General features: G+C 45.4%; 1 protein-coding gene across 1 annotated transcript in view; it reads left to right on the top strand.

Moving 5' to 3' along the window:
• The window catches only part of LOC311128668 (splicing factor, suppressor of white-apricot homolog), a 164,583-nt gene that overhangs the window by 116,996 nt on the left and 25,626 nt on the right, over nucleotides 1-21,961 (top strand). Inside the window, exon 13 of the mRNA XM_084160864.1 lies at nucleotides 5,760-5,953. Within this exon, the coding sequence (XP_084016990.1) occupies nucleotides 5,760-5,953 (194 nt within the window). The remainder of the gene's footprint in view (nucleotides 1-5,759; nucleotides 5,954-21,961) is intronic.

A 21,961-nucleotide genomic window follows, 5' to 3' on the forward strand; every position in this document is an offset into this window, starting at 1 on the left:
GCTTGGCACACCTGTATTTGGGGAGTTTCTCCAATTCTTCTCTGCAGATCCTCTCAAGTTCTGTAAGGTTGGATGGGGAGCGTCGCTGCACAGCTATTTTCAGGTCTCTCCAGAGATGTTAGATCGTGTTCAAGTCCTGGCTCAGGCTGGGCCACTCAAGGACATTGAGACTTGTCCCAAAGCCACTCCTGCATTGTCTTGGTTGTGTGCTTAGGGTCGTTGTCCTGTTGGAAGGTGAACCTTCGCACCAGTCTGAGGTCCTGAGTGTTCTGGAGCAGGTTTTCATCAAGGATGTCTCTGTACTTTGCTCCGTTCATCTTTCACTCGATCCTGTCTAGTCCTCCAGTCCCTGCCGCTGAAAAACATCCCCACAGCATGATGCTGCCACCACCATGCTTCACCGTAGGGATGGTGCCATGTTTCCTTCAGACGTGACGGTTGGAATTCAGGCCAAAGTGTTCAATCTTGGTTTCATCAGACCAGAGAATCTTGTTTCTCATGGTCTGTATCTTATGGTGCCTTTTGGCAAACCAAGCGAGCTGTCATGTGCCTTTTACTGTCTTCCGTCTGGCCACGCTACCATAAAGGCCTGATTGGTGGAGTGATGCAGAGATGGTTGTCCTTCTGGAAGGTTCTCCCATCACCACAGAGGAACTCTGGAGCTCTGTCAGAGTGACCATCGGGTTCTTGGTCACCTCCCTGACCAAGGCCCTTCTCCCCTAATGGCTCAGTTTGGCCAGGTGGCCAGCTCTAGGAAGAGTCTTGGTGGTTCCAAACTTCTTCCATTTAAGAATGTTGGAGGCCACTGTGTTCTTGGGGACCTTCAATGCTGCAGAAATTTTTTGGTACCCTTCCCCAGATCTGTGCCTCGACACAATCCTGTCTCTGCACTCTACGGACAATTCCTTCGACCTTGTGGCTTGGTTTTTGCTCTGACATGCACTGTCAGCTGTGGGACCTTTATATAGATAGGTTTGTGCCTTTCCAAATCAGGATGCACCTGAGCTCAATTTCGAGTCTCATAGCAAAGGGTCTGAATACTATGTAAATGTAATATTTCCGTTTATTTATTTTCAATACATTGGCGAAAATTTCGAAAAACCTGTTTTCGCTCTGTCATTATGGGGTATTGTGTGTAGATTAATGAGGATTTTTTTTAAAATCCATTTCAGAATAAGGCTGTAATGTAACAAAATGTGGAAAAAGTCAAGGGGTCTGAATACTTTCCGAATGCACTGTACAGTATGTTCACACAGTCTCAGCAGTGTGTTGATGCAATCATAAAGGCATGTGTGACTCACAGGGCCCATTCATAATGTTTAGCATGCATTGAGCCTGGTCTCACACACACAGGCACCAAATGTTCTTGTATTTAGGCATAGTTTTGGGTGCTGGTTCAGTCTGACAACACACACACCCAGCCCCAGGGGTCCATAGGGATGGAACATCTGTAAAGAACGAGCCTGGCAAGTGAAATGAATTGCGATGTGGCAGGGAGGCTGTCACTCAGGTAGATTGAAGGGGTATTAATAGCAGGCAGGGGAAACCTAATCTGTATTAATGGACTTTAAAGCGATCTCACAGGCTGGCTGTGATTACCGATGGTGGGATTCAGCAGACAGAAGACGTAGACACTCCCTGTGTGTCGTGTGTGTGTGTGTGTGAGTGTGGGTCCATTTAGCAGAAAGCATAGGATGTCAGCACTCTCTCTGTATCATGAACAATGACTCAGACAGACCACCTCAGTCATTCTTTACTGCCTTAAGGCCCCAAGCCTGTGCTGTTATTGAGTGAGACCAGTGGCAGCTCTCATTTATTAAAGTGTGTGTGCTGTCTGTCTCATCTGCCATTAGGTATTTTGTCTATTACAACTTTCTAAAATATCAATAAAAGGTTTTTCTACTTTAGATTGTTGTGACAATCTTCTTAAACATTTACAACAAAAATAACAATTTGTTCAATTATCCTCTATCTGCACCCCTCGCTTAGTGCTGTTGTAAACAACAATAGCATGATTAGTTTTACTGATGGTAGACTCTGACTGAAGCCAAAATGTATTTGTTTTAAAGCAGATCCAATGGTTTGATTGCTAAAGCACTTAAGTGGCCAAGGACCCTACTGATTGGGGCCTCTATCACACACACAGTCTGAGCAGCTCTGTCTGTCTGTCTCGCTCCTCTCTTTTCTTTTTTGATGTTTCTCTCCGTCTCACTGTCTTCTTAGTCTTTCACTCACTTCATCCATCTTTGTTGTTCCTCCCTCTCTCAATATACACTCTTTCTAAGTTGCTCTCTCTCTCTCTCTCTCTCTCTCTCTCGCTCTGTCTCTGGTAGTCTCTCTCGCTCTGTCTCTGGTAGTCTCTCTCTCTCTGTCTGTCTGTCTGTCTGTCTGTCTGTCTGTCTCCGTCTCGCTCTCTCTCCGTCTCTCTCTCTCTCTTCACTCTCTCCCTATTAAGTGAGTGGGAGTCTACCATAGAGTTGTATAGTATATGTAAGGTCTCTCTGTCACATTTGGGGGTGCAGTAACGTTAGTTCTGTCCTGTCCCTGATGTGTTGACAATAAGCCTCAAGTGATTCGCGGCCAGCCTATTTATAGTCTAGAAAGAAGTCCGTATTCACCCCCTATGGTTGCGTAATATAATTACTTGTTTTCTAGCTCTCCCTGTGCGTTTCCGATGAACAGGCTAGGGAAGATTGCAGATGATGATAACTGCCCACACAGACACAGTAAATTGAGCTATTGTATTGTCAGGCTGGGCAATTTAACCCTTCGCCACAGTCGATGCCTAGGGTCCACGTTAATATAGTCATCATCATGATCACTGTCGTCCTGACCTCCATCATCATCATTTGTTCCTGTCTCTTTTCATCTATTTCTCCCCATTCTCTCCTTGGTCTCTCTGTCATTGAACAGTTATGTTGAGCTGTGTCTACAGAGAGGAATGTAGGCAGACACTATTTGCAGATGATGGCAGTAGACCATCATAGCTTATTTCACTGTATAACACTAAAGTGCCATTCACACTAAATCTACTCTCCACTATAGCCTATATATCCACAAACTTTACCTAGGAGGTGTCTGGGAATGGTGATCTGAAATGTGGCCATACGCTTCAATACACTCATCTACTCTTTCTCATACAGTGTCTTATCCCATCCTATGCCCCTCACTTCAATGCAGTGGTAATGTCTACAATATGTACCTAAACCACTGTCTATCCCCCTTCATCTGCCTGCGTCTTCCTTCCATCACTCTCTTCCTCTCCCTCTACTGCCTCCGCTGTCCTTTGCTAATCTCTGCCCCCAGCCCTGCTTTCTTGTCTGCCCTCCTCCACTGCCCCCCGCTCCATTTGATCCTCCACTGCCCCTCACTCTCATCTCTTCCTCCCCCGTATTCTTTCTCTCCTCATCTGCTCTGTGACGATCTCCTCCCCAGCCAAGCTTCAGCTGAGCCTCACAGTACAGTAGCTTTTCTCTCTCACACCTAGACACACAGGGGAATCACTCACTCTCAGCACATCCCTGACCCCTTCTCTCTCCCTCACTCTCTCTCTTAACAGTAAATACAGTGGGGGAAAAAAGTATTTAGTCAGCCACCAATTGTGCAAGTTCTCCAACTTAAAAAGATGAGAGAGGCCTGTAATTTTCATCATAGGTACACGTCAACTATGACAGACAAAATGAGAATTTTTTTTCCAGAAAATCACCTTGTAGGATTTTTTATGAATTTATTTGCAAATGATGGTGGAAAATTAGTATTTGGTCAATAACAAAAGTTTCTCAATACTTTGTTATATACCCTTTGTTGGCAATGACCCAGGTCAAACGTTTTCTGTAAGTCTTCACAAGGTTTTCACACACTGTTGCTGGTATTTTGGCCCATTCCTCCATGCAGATCTCCTCTAGAGCAGTGATGTTTTGGGGCTGTCGCTGGGCAACACGGACTTTCAACTCCCTCCAAAGATTTTCTATGGGGTTGAGATCTGGAGACTGGCAAGGCCACTCCAGGACCTTGAAATGCTTCTTACGAAGCCACTCCTTCGTTGCCCGGGCGGTGTGTTTGGGATCATTGTCATGCTGAAAGACCCAGCCACGTTTCATCTTCAATGCCCTTGCTGATGGAAGGAGGTTTTCACTCAAAATCTCACGATACATGGCCCCATTCATTCTTTCCTTTACACGGATCAGTCGTCCTGGTCCCTTTGCAGAAAAAACAGCCCCAAAGCATGATATTTCCACCCCCATGCTTCACAGTAGGTATGGTGTTCTTTGGATGCAACTCACCATTCTTTGTCCTCCAAACACGACGAGTTGAGTTTTTACCAAAAAGTTCTATTTTGGTTTCATCTGACCATATGACATTCTCCCAATCCTCTTCTGGATCATCCAAATGCACTCTAGCAAACTTCAGACGGGCCTGGACATGTACTGGCTTAAGCAGGGGGACACGTCTGGCACTGCAGGATTTGAGTCCCTGGCGGCGTAGTGTGTTACTGATGGTAGGCTTTGTTACTTTGGTCCCAGCTCTCTGCAGGTCATTCACTAGGTCCCCCCGTGTGGTTCTGGGATTTTTGCTCACCGTTCTTGTGATCATTTTGACCCCACAGGGTGAGATCTTGCGTGGAGCCCCAGATCGAGGGAGATTATCAGTGGTCTTGTATGTCTTCCATTTCCTAATAATTGCTCCCACAGTTGATTTCTTCAAACCAAGCTGCTTACCTATTGCAGATTCAGTCTTCCCAGCCTGGTGCAGGTCTACAATTTTGTTTCTGGTGTCCTTTGACAGCTCTTTGGTCTTGGCCATAGTGGAGTTTGGAGTGTGACTGTTTGAGGTTGTGGACAGGTGTCTTTTATACTGATAACAAGTTCAAACAGGTGCCATTAATACAGGTAACGAGTGGAGGACAGAGGAGCCTCTTAAAGAAGAAGTTACAGGTCTGTGAGAGCCAGAAATCTTGCTTGTTTGTAGGTGACCAAATACTTATTTTCCACCATAATTTGCAAATAAATTCATAAGAAATCCTACAATGTGATTTTATGGAGGAGAAAAAAAATCTCAATTTGTCTGTCATAGTTGACGTGTACCTATGATGAAAATTACAGGACTCTCTCTTCTTTTTAAGTGGGAGAACTTGCACAATTGGTGGCTGACTAAATCCTTTTTCCCCACTGTACTTGACCACCTCCTCCTCCTCGCTCTCTCTCTCCGTCTCCCTCCAGCCAATCGGAATCTCTGATGAATCTATATCTGACCTTTTCCTCTCCCCAAACAGAAACTATAATACCAGTGTATCAGATATCAGACCTCCCTCTCACTCTCCACCCTCCAACCATGCAGAAGCTATGATGTCAAGATATACTGTACCTCACCTCTCTCTCGCTATCGCTCTGTTTCTCTCTCTCTCTCTCTCTCGCTATCGCTCTGTTTCTCTCTCTTTCTCTCTCTCTCTCTCGTTGAGCAAGTGAAATATTTAATAAACAAAAGTGAAATAAACAATTAAAAATAAACAGTAAATATTACACTCACAAAAGTCTCTCTCTCTCTTTTCTGTCTCTCTCTTTTCTGTCTCTCTATTTTCTCTCTCTCTCTCTCTCTCTCTCTCTCTCTCTCTCTCTCTCTCTCTCTCTCTCTCTCTCTCTCTCTCTCTCTCTCTCTCTCTCTCTCTCTCTCTCTCTCTCTCTCTCTCTCTCTCTCTCTCTCTCTCTCTCTCTCTGTGTCTGTGTCTGTCTTTATACTGTACCTGACCTCTCTCCCTCTAGCCAAGCTGAAGTTGGAGGACCGTCTGGCTGCAGCCGCCAGGGAGAAGCTGGCCCAGGCCTCCAAGGAGTCCAAGGAGAAGCAGCTTCAGGCGGAGAGGAAGAGGAAGGCAGCCCTGTTCCTCCAGACCCTCCGGAACCCCCTCACTGGAGAGCCTGAGACCAGACGGCCTGACGAGACCCCAGCCATGCCTGTGGTATGGAGGCACACACACGCACACACACACACACACACTGTGGTGGTGACAGTCCCAGTAGCGATATGCCAGGCATATAGAGATGGATGTCCTGTTCCTAATGGAGTTTCTTCATCAAGGAGCAGATTGTAATTGGCACAGCTGACAGTAATGGACACGTATGTGTGTGTGTAGTGTGTTTCTTCCGTGTGCGCACGTGTACAGGACAAGATTTACTGTAAGTTCTCTGTCTTTCACACACTTTCCAAGACACCACATCGATCGTGTCTGGAGCACCTAAGCAGGGAAACAAAAATGGACAGATACAACCATCAATCATATATCACACACAGAGATAAGAGAGAGAAGCCCAGACTTGTGGTCAGTCATTGTGGTCTGCCACATTTGAGTAAGTTGTTGTGGATCGATGAGGGGAGATGCTGTGTTCAGACTATTCTGCTGTTGTTACTGCTGCCTGGGCTTTAGTGATGGACACTGGCATAGTGGTTATCAGATTTCTCCTGCTGTTCCATGGTGTTAAAAACACTTACACCCAGTCGGTATCTGTCTGAACCATGGGTGTGTGTGTGTGTGTGGGGGGGGGGGCCTGTTTGTGTGTACACAGAGTAATGGAGAATACATGGAAAAATCGAAGCAAGTTGCCGCATTTGCGGTCATTGTATCACACACCCTACTCCACTCGTTGAGACACTCTGTCCGCATTAGCACGAGCGGTGGGGTGTGAAATCTGGAGAATCAGATGTCATTTCCCCAGCTATTGAACGTGTGTGTAAGCCTAGAGCAGGGCTCTCCAACCCTGTTCCTGGAGAGCTACCGTCCAGTAAGTTTTTGCTCTAACCCTAATCACCGGAGTCTAATAATTAGCTGGTTGATAAGCTGAATCAGGTTCAGTACAACTGGGGTTAGAGTGAAGACCTACAGGAGGGTAGCTCTCCAGGAACAGGGTTGGAGAGCCCTGGCCTAGAGGAAGACCTCTTCGTGCCAACCTCTCCTGGGATATGCCTATTCTCCCCACCGAACAGATGAGAAGTTTCTTAGTTCTTTATCTATTGTCTGTGTGAACTTGGCTGCATGTCGGTCCACTTCCTTCCAAGGTTTCCCCCCACAGGCTTAAGAAAAGAGATTTACACAGACATCTGGGAAATATGTATTTTTAGTGCCCTCGTTTTCATAAGTGGATATCGCTGTCTGCATCCTCTAGCTATAATGCATTTCCAATATGAATTTGCCTTTAGATCCCTGGCTCCCATCTAGGCATTCCCCTTAATTGCTGCTTGGTTCCCACCTCCCTCTCTCCCCCGCTCTCTTTCTCTGATGCAGCTCCAGTGTGAAGAAACATATTAGTGATTTTTATATCTAGACCATCTTTATATTCATCTTTAGTTTCAGTCCTCTCTCTCGCTCTCTCTGAGATGAGACAGGCTGTGTCTATCTGTTCTCTCTCCTCCACTCGGCCCACCCTGAAGTTAAGCGACCCGGCCCACCCTCCCGTTCCGTCGTAAGCAGCTAATGGTAGCAGTAAAAGACGCCCGGCTCAGTGGGAGTTTACGACCCCCCGCGACACTCCACCACCCCCCTATTTGTCCGAGGGACTCACCGCCGGTGATCTATGGCGCCTGTCTCCCAGGTTCTTGCCACTGCAACAAAACCAGTAGCCAGCGGTGCGGCTGGCATCTTGTCGTTGTTCCGCTATGACAAATAAAGCCCTGTCTAACTTTCCCATCAAAGTGGCCTATCAGGCCTGACTGGCAGAGAGGCTGTGATTTATGCAGACTGGGATGTGTTCATACCTGTGTACCTGTATACTTTACTGGCTGCTTTTACAGTGGATAGGTAGCTTATAAAGCTCTTCTCAGGAGGAGTATATTCAAGCAGCCAATCCCCTGCTAGGATTTCAACCTGCTACTGCTTTGTGACCAGAGCACCTCCCCGACACCTGTCGAGTCTTAAACCCCAAAGGCAGTTTAAAGATACTGTTTGATGTTTTAGCCTGTGTTTTTGCCAAAGCGTCCAACTTTCCAGATTTTTCCCACTTTTTCCCAAAATTCTCAGGGCTCCGCTCGCTTCTCTCCTCACCCTTGTTTCTGTGGCAGAGAGAGAGTGGTGTGTATGTGTGTTTACAGTGTGGAGAGAGAGACGTGTGTGCTGTTAACAGACTCCGCTGTGTGATGTCGGCACTTTGTTTGCAGTTTATAGTGATTCATGGCTTGTTTGAGAGTGCATCTAAGCGTGCAGCAGGAGAGTGGCCGCGAAACGGAGAAGCTCAAAGGATTCTCACAGAAGAGGGCGAAGAGGTGGAAAAAACCCTTCCTCAATAGAAAACCTACATCCTAATAAATAGCACAATCTGTTTTGGGAAAAGCAGTAAAAAGGAACAGCGCTGTTGGGCCTTTTCTCCATAGAGTAATGCTGTGACAAGCGAGACTAAGCCACTTCAAAGTGTAAATAAGATTCCAATTAAAGTGTTTGATGTTGGGAGCGTCTGTCCACAGTGGAAATGGTGTTTGTCTGCTCTCTCTTATGTGTGCCTAATGGGGGACATCCCTGCCTGGGGACATGGACAGTCACCTGTTCAGCCAGGTGGCGCTGGGAGGAGTCCTGTCATGGCCGTGTCCTCTCTGTCACTCTGGCCAGCTGTGCTGTGACGTGTTGGGAAGGATGTGCTCAGTCTGGACAGGACAGGAGGGCTAGGCTATATTGATGAGGATACGTTGTTTTCAGGCTAGTGGAGTTTGCTAACCTAGAGTTTGTTAGAGCACTGGATACTTTGTCCTTTTGACTCCACTACAAGTAAAAATATTGTTTTCCTTAACTTTAACGATGCCATAGACTTTGCATGAGTGGCTCAGTGAATGACGAACACCACATCTCTTAGAATAGCTGTTAGAGAACACTGCAATGGCACTAATAGCCCTTTCTCCTCGCCAGTGGAACAAATGGTGATTGTTGTCGTTTCAGGGATATCCTTGCTGCCAGTCGCTCCTTTATGACAGTTGCTGCTCGGTGTGTCTAGTGATAGTGCATGTTGTGTGTTGTGGCGTGAGGAGCGGTGAAAGTGACACAGGGTTAGTGTTCCATTATGAAAAAGTGGCGACGCAGCGGCGTGCTCCCCACCGAGAGAATCAACTGTCTGCAGGGCTCGGCAGCAGGAGCACCATCAGCACATAGAAAGAGATTTACATTTAATCTGGGGTTAGGGCTGTGATGGGAGCCTGTCACGAACACAGAGAAACGCTGCCAGGGAAAATAACAGAGAAGGCGAAAAAAAGAGAGAGCGAAGGAGAGGAGGAGAAACTTGAGTCATATTTTTAAGAAGAGGCTCGTGGTATGAAGTATGCCTCTGAGGTTAAGTCCTGAAAAGAGAACTGGGTGATTGACTTAAATGAGGAGCGTTCTGGAGAGGGAAGAACACAGAGAGAAGAGCTTCTGAATCATTACAGTCATCATTGCGAGAGAGCCAGGGCCAAGGCGGCGCGGCCTATGCTAAATGTTGACTCCACTAAAAAATAAAACTTTTATTTTCAGACTGCAGAGCGAGATTGTGGATAATAGCCCTGTGTCAATCAAGGACTTTGACAAAACTAGTTTATAAATTTTTAGTATTAAGCATGGCAAAGAAAAGGTTAAAAATCTTTAAGTTGGTGTAATTGAAATGCTGACGTATGACATTCAAGTGTTTTAAGTTAAATTCGAGTTCAAGTGCATTATTAAATACTTCAAACTTAAGCAGCAATGGAATACATGCCGATCCGGCCACATTCACTCTTGTCTGCCCTGGCTCCCTAACTCCCTCTTCACCTGTTTAGGATACACAACTGAACACCACTCTCTATTGTCTTTGGTTCATTCGGTTCACACACAAAGGCTTGGTGTCTGCGAGGCACGGAGGTCAAATCAGTCATTTGAGCTGACACTATATACGAACACAGACCTTTTATAGGCACTTTCTTTTCAGCTTACAGTCCTGTAGCCACCCCAAATTGTTGAAGGAGATTGCTTCAGAAGATGGATTCATTTCCGTGTGGGGGGCTGATTTGTGATGCCTTCTGAAATAACGTATTTATACCAATACATTTGCCACATCTCTCTTTTTCTCTCTCCCGTGTCTCTCTGTCTCTAGCTACGTATCTCTCTCCATCTCTCCATATCATGACTATTCAGCATTTTTCCGTATAGCTATGGAGCAGATAGATGGGTCATATACAGGTAAATGCCAAAGTAAAGTCATTAAAAGTAGGACCAGAAAATACGACTTGGATCATCACACATGGTCTGTTTGCAAAATCCGAATTCATTGGAGTAAACAGACTGACTAAAAGCATGATACGTCACAATTTGGGATTCAAATTGGGAACAATTTAATCCAATACACATTTTAAGTCATTTTAAGCTTTCTGTGGCAGGCAGCTTCAGCGCCAGGACATCTGAGTAAACAGCTAAGGAGGCTTGCAAGGTGACAAATTCCCCCCTGCCTCAAACACTAATAACATCACATTATGGATGAGAACAGAGAAACAGCCTCACAAGAATGAAATAGTCAGTGAGGTTTCAGCAGACGTAGCAAAATCTGCTATTTAGGTGTTTTTTTCTTGTTTGGCCCAACATCTGGGCCTTCTCTCTCCCTCCCTCTCCCTCTCGTGTGACGAATCGTCTCTTTGCGAGAGCACTGCTTTTGCCGAGGTCACACTCCATGTTCTGCCGAGAGAACTAATCCCTGTCCAATTTATTCAATTTAGGTCAGGGTATGAGCAGAGTGGTTTTAAATCTCTGGCCTTGAATTTATGTATAAACTAATTAAAGTGAGCAGAGGCAGGGCCCCTGATTGAACGCTCCAAACAGCCTCCGATAGCCTCATTTCCTGCGGCCCTATCGATCCCACAGTTATTTGCAACTTTCCCTCCATTTTGTTACTCCGAGGAGAGAGAGAAAGACAGAGAGCAATAAAAACGGAAAACAGGCCTGTCGTTTTTTTTCTTGATTTCTTGTTTTTCTCCTTCTGCTGCATCCAGGTTTTGTTTCTGCTTTCATTAGTCTTCTACACAATCATAACATTAAATCCTCAAAGCATAGTCCAATAAAACACCTGGGATCCCTATAATGCCACTCAACAGGGAGCAGAAGTTGGCATCACTCGCCATGACGACTGGTTCTAGGAACTAGAACATCGGTAAACACATGTAGTCATTGAATACAGAGTACGCACTGTGTATGTTCTTCACTTCAATATGTTATTGCATTTACAATTATCTGTCAACTTTAGATGAGTCATCACATGGTTTACCATAGCTATGCTAATGTTTTTAATAAGCCATAGGATATAACTCGTCTCATTTGACAGATAATCGTTAATGCAATAACACGTACTGAAAGTTTAAACTTTGCTTTCCACATATCTTCGAATGGCAAACTACCATCATCTGAATACCAGCCAAAAGATGTGATTGGACGAGGTCATCGGAGTCCCTGCCCATCTTCCTAAAACGTCTGAAACCCTACCTCTACAAAGAGTATCTTAAATAAGATATCTCAGTATAAGTCTGTATGTACTTGACCATCATTTAGTGTTTTGTTGATGGTGGTGTAAAACGCTATCTCAGGCGCCGCTCTAGAATCTCCCAAAAGTGTTCAATTGGGTTGAGATCTGGTGACTTAGACACACAAGTTTGCTGACGACACCATGATTATAGGCCTGATAACCAACAACGACGAGTCAGCCTATAGGGAGGAGGTAAGTGAACTAGCATTGTGGTGCCAGGACAACAACCTCTCCCTCAATGTCAGCAAAACAAAGGAGTTGATTGTTGACTTCAGGAAGCAGAGAAGGGAACATGGCCCGATCCACAGCAACAGAGGACTTGACATTGACTAACAATACCAACACTCTTGTTAAGAGAGCGCAACAGTATCTCTACTTCCTAAGGAGGCTGAAGAAATTGGACATGCCACCCCGGTCCTCTCCAAATACTACTGCTGCACCATCAAGAGCGTCCTGACCGATTGCATCACGGCCTGGTACGGGAATTGCTCCGTCCACGACCGCAATGCCCTCCAGTGGGTGGTGAAGACAGCCCAGTACATCACTGGGACATGGCTCCCACCCATCCAGGACATCTACTTGAAACGTTGCCTGAGGAAGTCCCGCAGCATCATCAAGGACCCCACATACCCCAGCCACGAGCTGTTCACTCCCTTACCGTCGGGGAGACGGGTCCTTCTCGACAATGCAACAAGAAAAGAACAATATGAATATAAAGTAAATGGTGTATGTGTGTGTGCACACGCCGCTGGCCACAGTGCACGCTGTGTCCTCTGATGAATTGAGTCGTAAATCGTTCACTGTGGACGGCCCCATCTCCTACTCCCCTACCCTTCAAATCTATTGATTTATTTATAGAATCAATCCCAAGCAAAAGGTTAATGCATATTGATGCCTTTCAATCTCGTAAATGATTGAGTATGATACATTCTCTGTGTGTGCACTTACATGAAGTTGTTTCGGCAGGAGTGTACACACACAGTATGTGTTTGTGCCTGTGTTCGCAAGTGTGTGTGTGCGTCTCTCTTTCTCTCTTCATCTCTCTCTCATTTCTCTGCCTGTCGCTCTTTCGCTGCGTCCCTCCTTACCCAGGGGCCCTAGTCACTTCCCTCTAGAGCTGCTGTGGCTCTCTAATTGATTGGGCTCTTTGTCTCTGGGCTGACATGCTCTGTTCAAAGGAATGGCCTCTCTCCTGGGAGACCTGTGTCTCTCCAGTAGGTAGCTCAGCCTCTTTAAAGGGCCTGCCGGAGCCCAGCCAGAGGCCAGCCGGGCTACTGGGCATGATTAGAGACAAAACCGGGGTGGAGAGGTGAACTGCAGAAACTCCTATGATACTCCCCCTTTCTTCCTCTTGCGTGCGCGCTTGCTCTTGTTCTCTCGTTTTATATTTCTCTCGGTCTTTTGCGCTCGCTCTGCCTCTCTCTCTCTGTCTCTCTCTCTGTCTGTCTCTCTCTCTCTCTCTCTCTCTCTCTCTCTCTCTCTCTCTCTCTCTCTCTCTCTCTCTCTCTCTCTGTCTCTCTGTCTCTCTGTCTCTCTGTCTCTCTGTCTCTATCTGTCTCTCTCTCTCTCTCTCTGTCTCTCTCTCTCTCTCTCTCTCTCTCTCTCTCTCTCTCTCTCTCTCTCTCTCTCTCTCTCTCTCTCTCTCTCTCTCTCTCTCTGTCTCTGTCTCTGTCTCTCTCTCTCTCTCTGTCTCTCTCTCTATCTATCTCTCTCTCTCTCTGTCTCTCTCTCTCTGTCTCTCTCTCTCTCTCTCTCTCTCTCTCTCTCTGTCTCTCCTGGCTACAAATATCTGAAGTGTCTGCACTTCAAATATTTATATTTGAAGTGTCTGCCTGTCCTGGCCCGTAGTCCCGCTCTCTCCCGGCACCTCAGGGATATGAGGTGCTTTTCTAAGGGAGCCAGTCAGGCTTCTCCTTCTAAGTGGCTTTCAAGCAAAAACATTTATTATGGCTTCTGTGATTGACCTGCCAGTTAAAGAATCAATATGTTGCCGATTGAAGTCTGTGTCCCACTAAGATAGGCCTACCGTAAAACTTCAATTAATAGCCTGGGCGTTTATTTTCTTAAATCACTGAACACAACAGGCGCTTAATAGAGATCGGCTTCTATTTGAGCCAGGCGTCTATTTCCTTAATGCACACAGCTTTTGCTAATTTGCATAGTTAAATGTTTAATTCCAGCATTCACTTCCAGCATTTTAATCAAGTTCTTCATTTCCTGCACTAATGTTATCATTTACACACTGTGTCACGTTTCTTTTGTCTTAGTATGCCTCTATTTCATTTTTTTTTTTCATTTTTTCTTTTCCTTGACAGAGTAATTATTCTCCTCTTTGACTGTGCATTTTCGGCCGTTCTTACTTTTGTCACTAGCGGGTCGATCTGACGATTTCTAGGGTTCTGTACTCTCGAAGTTGTTGACTGTTGTTGTGTTTGCCAGTTAGCTAGCAGTTCTCAGCTGTTAGCAGCCAATGGCTAGCAGTTTCTTACTGCCGATAAAAACTGATGATTGCCAGCATTGTTTTGAGTTGTTACTGAATTATTTAATGTAACAAATCAAACATTCAACCTCGTAAACAATTCATGGTAATTCATGGTAACCAATTCATTTAAACCCTGTGTTTATTTGAAACAGGCATTTGTTTGCTGAAATGTGTGCCGTTGCCCGGCTATTAAAAGGGACAGGTGGCTATTTGAGACTAATTTAAGTTTAATGGTATATGTGAAATCAAATCAAAGTTTATTGGTTGCATACACAGCTTAGCAGATGTTATAGCGGGTGCAGCAAAATGCTTATGTTGCTAGCTCCTAACAATGCAGTAAAATGTCAAACAAGAACACAAATAATTAAAATGTTTTTAAAATTACTACAAAAACTCCAAGAAATCTAGAATGTTGGGACGAATCCAATTAACAATCCAAATAACGCTGTAACAGTAATCAAAATGCAGTCTATACGTATGGACAACAGAAGAATTTACACAATATATACTAAGAATTATATGTACATCATTAGATATATTAGTGAGCTATGTCAAGAATTCTGTATATAAATAAATATGCGGTGTGTATAAACTAAACACAAAGTACAGTAGTAAAAATATTAGAATGAGCTATGTCGGGAAAACAGTATTTAAATATTCAGTGTGAAACAGCAAGTGTGTGCGTGTATGTGCGTGTTTGTGAGTATGAGGTGTGTGTGTGATAGCTTGTGTGTGTGTTTTGTGTGAGTGAGTGTGTGTGCATCACCTGGTAGACGGCTAGTAATGTCTGTTCAACAGTCTGATAGCCTGGTAATAGAAGCTGTTTTTTAGTCTCTCGGTCTTGGCACTGATGCACCTGCACTGACTCCATCTGCTAGATGGTAGCCGAGTAAACAGTCCTTGGCTCGGGTGACTGAGGTCCCTAATGATCTTCTTGGCCTTTGTTTGCTGTAAATGGAGGGCAGGCAGTGTGCGTTGGGCTGACCATACCACCCTCTGGAGAGCCATGTGGTTGACGGAGGTGCAGTTGCTGTACCAGGCGGTTATGCAGCCCAACAGAATGCTCTCAATGGTGCATCTGTAGAAGTTTGTGAGGGTCTTAGGGGCCATGCCGAATTTAGCCATCTGAGGTTGTAGAGGCGCTGTTGCACCTTCTTCACCACGGTGTGGTGAGACCATTTCAGGTCCTCAGTGATTTGCACGCCGAGGAACTTGAAGCTTTTTACCTTCTCCACTGTGACCCCATCGATGAGGATTGGGGTGTGCTCCCTCTGCTGTCTCCTGAAGTCCACAATCAGCTCCTTCATTTTGTTGACGTTGAGGGAGAGGTTATTTTCCTGGCACCACTCCGCCGGAGCTCTGACCTCCCTGTAGGCTGTCTCGTCATTGTTGGTAATCAGGCCTACCACGGTTGTGTCGTCAGCAAACTTGATGATTGAGTTGGAGTTGTGCATGGCCACGCAGTCATGGGTGAACAGGGAGCTTAGTATTTGTATTTATTAAGGATCCCCATTAGCTGCTGCCAAGGCAGCAGCTACTCTTCCTGGGGTCCAGCAACATTAAGGCAGTTATATACAAATTAAATATTACATGACATTACATATTAAAACACTTTTCACAACACATTACGTATGTTCCCTCAGGCCACTACTCTACTATCACATATCTGTATGAAAATGTATGCACTCACTAACTGTAAGTCGCTCTGGATAAGAGCGTCTGCTAAATGACTAAAATGTAAAAAATGTAATATCTACAATACAAAATCCATGTGTACGTGTGTGTGTAGAGTGCGTGTCTTATCATGTGTGTGTGCCTGTGTGTGTCTCTTCACAGTCCTTGCTGTTCCATAAGGTGTATTTTTATCTGTTTTTTAAAACGGATTCTACTGCTTGCATCAGTTACCTGCTGTGGAATAGAGTTTCATGTAGCCATGGCTCTATGTAGTACTGTGCGCCTCCCATAGTCTGTTCTTGACTTGGGGATTGTGAAGAGACCTTTGGTGTCATGTCTTGTGGGGTATGCATTGGTGTCCGAGCTGTGTGCTAGCAGTTTAAACAGACACCTTGGTGCATTCAGCATGTCAACACTTCTTACAAAAACAAGTAGTGATGAAGTTAATCTCTCCTCCACTTTGAGCCATGAGAGATTTACATGCATATTAGCTCTCCGTGTACATTTCAGGGCCAGCCGTGCTGCCCTGTTCTGAGCCAATTGTAATTTTCCGAGGTCCCTCTTTGTGACACCTGAACACACGACTGAACAGTAGTCCAGGTGCGACAAAACTAGGGCCTGTAGGACCTGCCTTGTTGATAGTGTTGTTAAAAAGGCAGAGCAGCGCGTTATTATGGACAGACTTCTCCCCATCTTAGCTACTGTTGTATCAACATGTTTTCACCATGACAGTTTACAATCCAGGGTTACTCCAAGCAGTTTAGTCACCTCAACTTGCTCAATTTCCACATTATTTATTACAAGATTTAGTTGAGGTTTAGGGTTTAGTGAATGATTTGTCACAAATACAATGCTTTTAGTTTTTGAAATATTTAGGACTAACATTCCTTGCTACCCATTCTGAAACTAACTGCAGCTCTTTAAGTGTTGCAGTTATTTCATTCGCTGTAGTAGCTGACATGTATAGTGTTGTTATCCGCATACATAGACACACTGGCTTTACTCAAAGCCAGTGGCATGTCATTAGTAAAGATAGAAAAATAGTCACGTAGCCAGTTATGGAGGGCTAAAAATCTCCTGAAACGTTGAATGCTACGATTAAGGGAGGGCAAGAGGCCAGATCTTATGGGGCGTTTGTTGGTGTCAAGCAGAGACCCAATCAGTTCTTTAAAATCCATCTTTAGCTTTTCTGAGCTGCCCTTCATAATGTCATTGAATCCCACATGAACAATTTCCTGATACAGGTTTAAATGTTTGGGAGCAGCTTATTGATGTCCTGTACTCATGCTCCTGGATAGATGGCACAAAGTTTTTGCTCCAGGGACTGAGACATTTCTCACCATTGAACTGCCCAATACAACGGCCAGAGAAGGGGATGGAGAAATCTGCCCATTCCTACCCCTCACACAATTCGTGGAACCTTTCACGGGCCCACGAGATGCAAGATAGCGTATGCCCGCAGCTCCCGGTGATAGGTCCAGACCTCCCACAGCAGGCAGAGCCCTGTCAGATCCAGAGAGTGGGAAAGGAGCCGAACTCGACAACGATGCTGCTTTTGGAGTCGGCGTAGTTGGAGTCATCACAGCTGTCGCAGACCCAGGCTGTCCCAGCGATGAAGGCGCAGGTAGACCAGGCACCAGGGCAGCGACGCTATTCTTCATGTCGATCTGCTCCGGACCTCTCGCAGACACTCCAGTCCACTTAGCAGCATGCAGCTGCCTTCGGTTTCCACGACTTGTGACATGGGACCAGCGCTGATTGGAACAATCCTCTTGCTGTTCTCCGTCTACTCCACTACAAGATGGAGGAGGAGAAGCAGATGGAGACGACTTCCTTGGCAGGCAAGTTCCAGGTAGCACAGGCCATTCAGATAGGGACAGATGACAAGGCGGGGATACATCCATCAAGCCCGAGTGCCGTTCAGCCACAGGAGCGGGCTCCATTGCAACCTACCTAGCTTTTCCATCATAGGAAATAATACTAGAAACTTTCTGATCAAATAACGTACAAAAATAACACTAAAATTAACTAAAGACTGCAAAGTTGGTTGGGTGCTAGCAACATGGCGACCATCATCGGCACCATCTTGTTCACAGTGTAGTCGGAGGGGGAGGGTGGGATTTGAGATTGGGATTACTTTTAGATAATGCATGATTTAGGTTATCTGTCTTCATCCTGCTGTCCATATGGAGTGGAATGGCTATGTCACATTACAGTACAGGGATTACACATGTGTACTTCTCTCTATTACCAGCAGGGAGTAGTCTCTTTCTCCCCTTTCTCTACCCCCGCCACCTCTCTTTCTCTCACCCTCTATCAATCTATCCACCCACTCATTCCCTCTCCCTCTCATACGGTCCCTCTGTCTCTGATAGCCATGGTTGGCTATTACCCGACCATATGCGGGGGTGTTTAAACACTCAGCCAAGCTTTCAGGAACTGGCAAATCCCCTCATCATCTGGCGACCCCAATCAACTGGCCACATGGTGCAGGGCTCCTGAGAAAGGAGAGAGGGGAAGTGACCTAAAGCTGCCTGGCCAGATTACAGCTCTATCTGTCTTGCTCCGACAGCTCCAGACCAGACACAGGCACAGCACAGGCCAAAACACGGCCTCCTCTCGGGCTCAAAGGCTCCACACTCTAACCAGTGGAGGCTCCTCAGAGGAGGAAGGGAAGGACCATCTCAGTGATTTTAAAAAAAATAGTGAAACATTAGAACTTGTCACCAAATAATTGATTAAAACACACTGTTTTGTAATTAAGGTCTACAGTAGTCTCAGCAGCACTCTGTAGGGTAGCGTCCTCCAATCAATCAGAGCTCTTGCAGCATGAACTAACATGTTCTCCACCCAATCAAAGAATCAGATAATTAATCTAGTACTAGAAGCATAAACTACAGCTAGCTAGCACTGCAGTGCATAAAATGTGGTGAGTAGTTGACTCAAAGAGAGAGAAGTTAATTTATTCCAAAACTAAGGAAGAGAGAGAGAGAGCTATATTTCTTAGTATATATTTTTTCACTTACTTAGCTAGCATCAAATGCAGCTAGCTAGTTTAGCCTACTCAAACACCCGGCTCAAACAGAGAGGGATGCTATGTTATCTAGCTGGCTATGGCTATCCAACGCTGGAACTCTTCCAAGTCAAGGTGATTGCCTTGTTTTCCCTGGCTGGCACAGTTTGTGTGTTTTTAGAGTTGTGTTCAGCCTATCCTCCTCTCACATCCCACAGGGTCCCCTCATCAGAATGCCGCCAAACACACACATACACACAACATTGAAATGTTGCCTCTAAACTCTGAAACATCAGGAAAACCGCAGGGTCTGGCCAATTATTGCTCCAGACAATTCCTTGCTATTGTACCAGCAGCCGTCACAGTTGGCCATAAGTGTGAATTATTTATTGATTATAGGTCCAGAACCCAATCTTCGGATGTAGTTCCGTTCACTTATATATACAGTGTATATATATAATTCCAAGAGTGTGCAAAGCTGTCATCAAGGCAAAGGGTGGCTATTTGAAGAATCTCAAATCTCAAATACAGTGGGGAGAACAAGTATTTGATACACTGCCGATTTTGCAGGTTTTCCTACTTACAAAGCATGTAGAGGTCTGTAATTTTTATCATAGGTACACTTCAACTGTGAGAGACGGAATCTAAAACAAAAATCCAGAAAATCACATTGTATGATTTTTAAGTAATTCATTTGAATTTTATTGCATGACATAAGTATTTGATACATCAGAAAAGCAGAACTTAATATTTGGTACAGAAACCTTTGTTTGCAATTACTGAGATCATACGTTTCCTGTAGGTCTTGACCAGGTTTGCACACACTGCAGCAGGGATTTTGGCCCACTCCTCCATACAGACCTTCTCCAGATCCTTCAGGTTTCGGGGCTGTCGCTGGGCAATACGGACTTTCAGCTCCCTCCAAAGATTTTCTATTGGGTTCAGGTCTGGAGACTGGCTAGGCCACTCCAGGACCTTGAGATGCTTCTTACGGAGCCACTCCTTAGTTGCCCTGGCTGTGTGTTTCGGGTCGTTGTCATGCTGGAAGACCCAGCCACGACCCATCTTCAAAGCTCTTACTGAGGGAAGGAGGTTGTTGGCCAAGATCTCGCGATACATGGCCCCATCCATCCTCCCCTCCATACGGTGCAGTCGTCCTGTCCCCTTTGCATAAAAGCATCCCCAAAGAATGATGTTTCCACCTCCATGCTTCACGGTTGGGATGGTGTTCTTGGGGTTGTACTCCTCCTTCTTCTTCCTCCAAACACGGCGAGTGGAGTTTAGACCAAAAAGCTCTATTTTTGTCTCATCAGACCACATAACCTTCTCCCATTCCTCCTCTGGATCATCCAGATGGTCATTGGCAAACTTCAGACGGGCCTGGACATGCGCTGGCTTGAGCAGGGGGACCTTGAGTGCGCTGCAAGATTTTAATCCATGACGGCGTAGTGTGTTACTAACGGTTTTCTTTGAGACTGTGGTCCCAGCTCTCTTCAGGTCATTGACCAGGTCCTGCCGTATAGTTCTGGGCTGATCCCTCACCTTCCTCATGATCATTGATACCCCACGAGGTGAGATCTTGCATGGAGCCCCAGACCAAGGGTGATTGACCGTCATGTTGAACTTCTTCCATTTTCTAATAATTGCGCCAACAGTTGTTGCCTTCTCACCAAGCTGCTTGCCTATTGTCCTGTAACCCATCCCAGCCTTGTGCAGGTCTACAATTTTATCCCTGATGTCCTTACACAGCTCTCTGGTCTTGGCCATTGTGGAGAGGTTGGAGTCTGTTTGATTGAGTGTGTGGACAGGTGTCTTTTATACAGGTAACGAGTTCAAACAGGTGCAGTTAATACAGGTAATGAGTGGAGAACAGGAGGGCTTCTTAAAGAAAAACTAACAGGTCTGTGAGAGCCGGAATTCTTACTGGTTGGTAGGTGATCAAATACTTATGTCATGCAATAAAATTCAAATTAATTACTTAAAAATCATACAATGTGATTTTATGGATTTTTGTTTTAGATTATGTCTCTCACAGTTGAAGTGTACCTATGATAAAAATTACAGACCTCTACATGCTTTGTAAGAAGGAAAACCTGCAAAATTGGCAGTGTATCAAATACTTGTTCTCCCCACTGTATATTTGTATTTGTTTAACACTTTTTTGGTTACTACATGATTCCATATGTGTTATTTCATAGTTTTGATGTCTTCACTATTATTCTACAATGTAGAAAATAGTAAAAATAAAGAAAAACCCTTGAATGAGTAGGTGTTCTAAAACTTTTGACCGGTAGTGTATGCCATTTAGCAGACGCGTTTATCCAAAGCGACTTACAGTCATGCTTGCATACATTTTTATGTGTGGGTGGCCCCGGGAATCAAACCAACTACCCTGGCATTACCAGTGCCATGCTCTACCAACCGAGCTACAGAGGACCACTTGTAAACATATTGAGTCTGTCAAAGCCAGCCAATCAAAGAGTATTAAGAGTGAATGGTAGAGCTTGAGCCATCACTGGAATCGGGCTTCTTGGTAGTGTGTGTGCGTGGGTGTGTGTGCGTGGGTGTGTGCGTGGGCAAGGCCAAACAGGTGTCAGGGGCTACAGTGCACAGGTGGGATGTGTTGCCAAGTACAGGTAAAGTTTGGGGTGCCAAAGTGGATTGGCCCCGATTATAGTACAACAACAGGCAAGGCAAGATGACCTGGAGCAGTTTATTTGCACACAGGGAGTTGTGGATTCTGGCTACTCTCCCTCTCTCGTTCATCACCCTTCTCAATCACCCTCTGTCCAGTTCTCTTTCCCTTGTCTGCCCTCTCATTTTTTGCTCCATATCTGTCCCTCTGACACCCTCTCTCGCTCATGATTGACTGTGTCCCTCTTTCTCTCTATCCATCTCTCTCTTCTTCTTCCATCACTTTCTGAAACACACTATCCCTCTCCCTCCTCCCTTTCCCTGTCCCCTTCTCCCTTACACTGGCATGCCTCTCTTCTTCTCTCCAGTGTGGAGGTGTGCTTCAGAGAGGGCAGCCTTCTCTATCTCCTGAGAGCAGGCGTGCGAGACCGGACACTCTCTCCCCTCCCTCTCTTCCTCTCTCCATGGCCTTTTGGGATAAACCTACCCAAATGTCATGCTATTTTTAACCCAAAGTGAAATCAAACCCCAGCCATCCTCCTCATTATCTGACCTGAGCCACCGCAGCGCACCGCACCGCCAAATATTCATACTGAAACCGTTATCAAAGCCAATAACACAGATCTCTCTCCTCTTCTCCTCCTTCGCCTCTCCTCTTGCTCTGTCTGG

Source organism: Coregonus lavaretus, assembly GCF_964263955.1.
Source record: "Coregonus lavaretus genome assembly, chromosome: 4".
Taxonomy (NCBI): Eukaryota; Metazoa; Chordata; class Actinopteri; order Salmoniformes; family Salmonidae; genus Coregonus; species Coregonus lavaretus.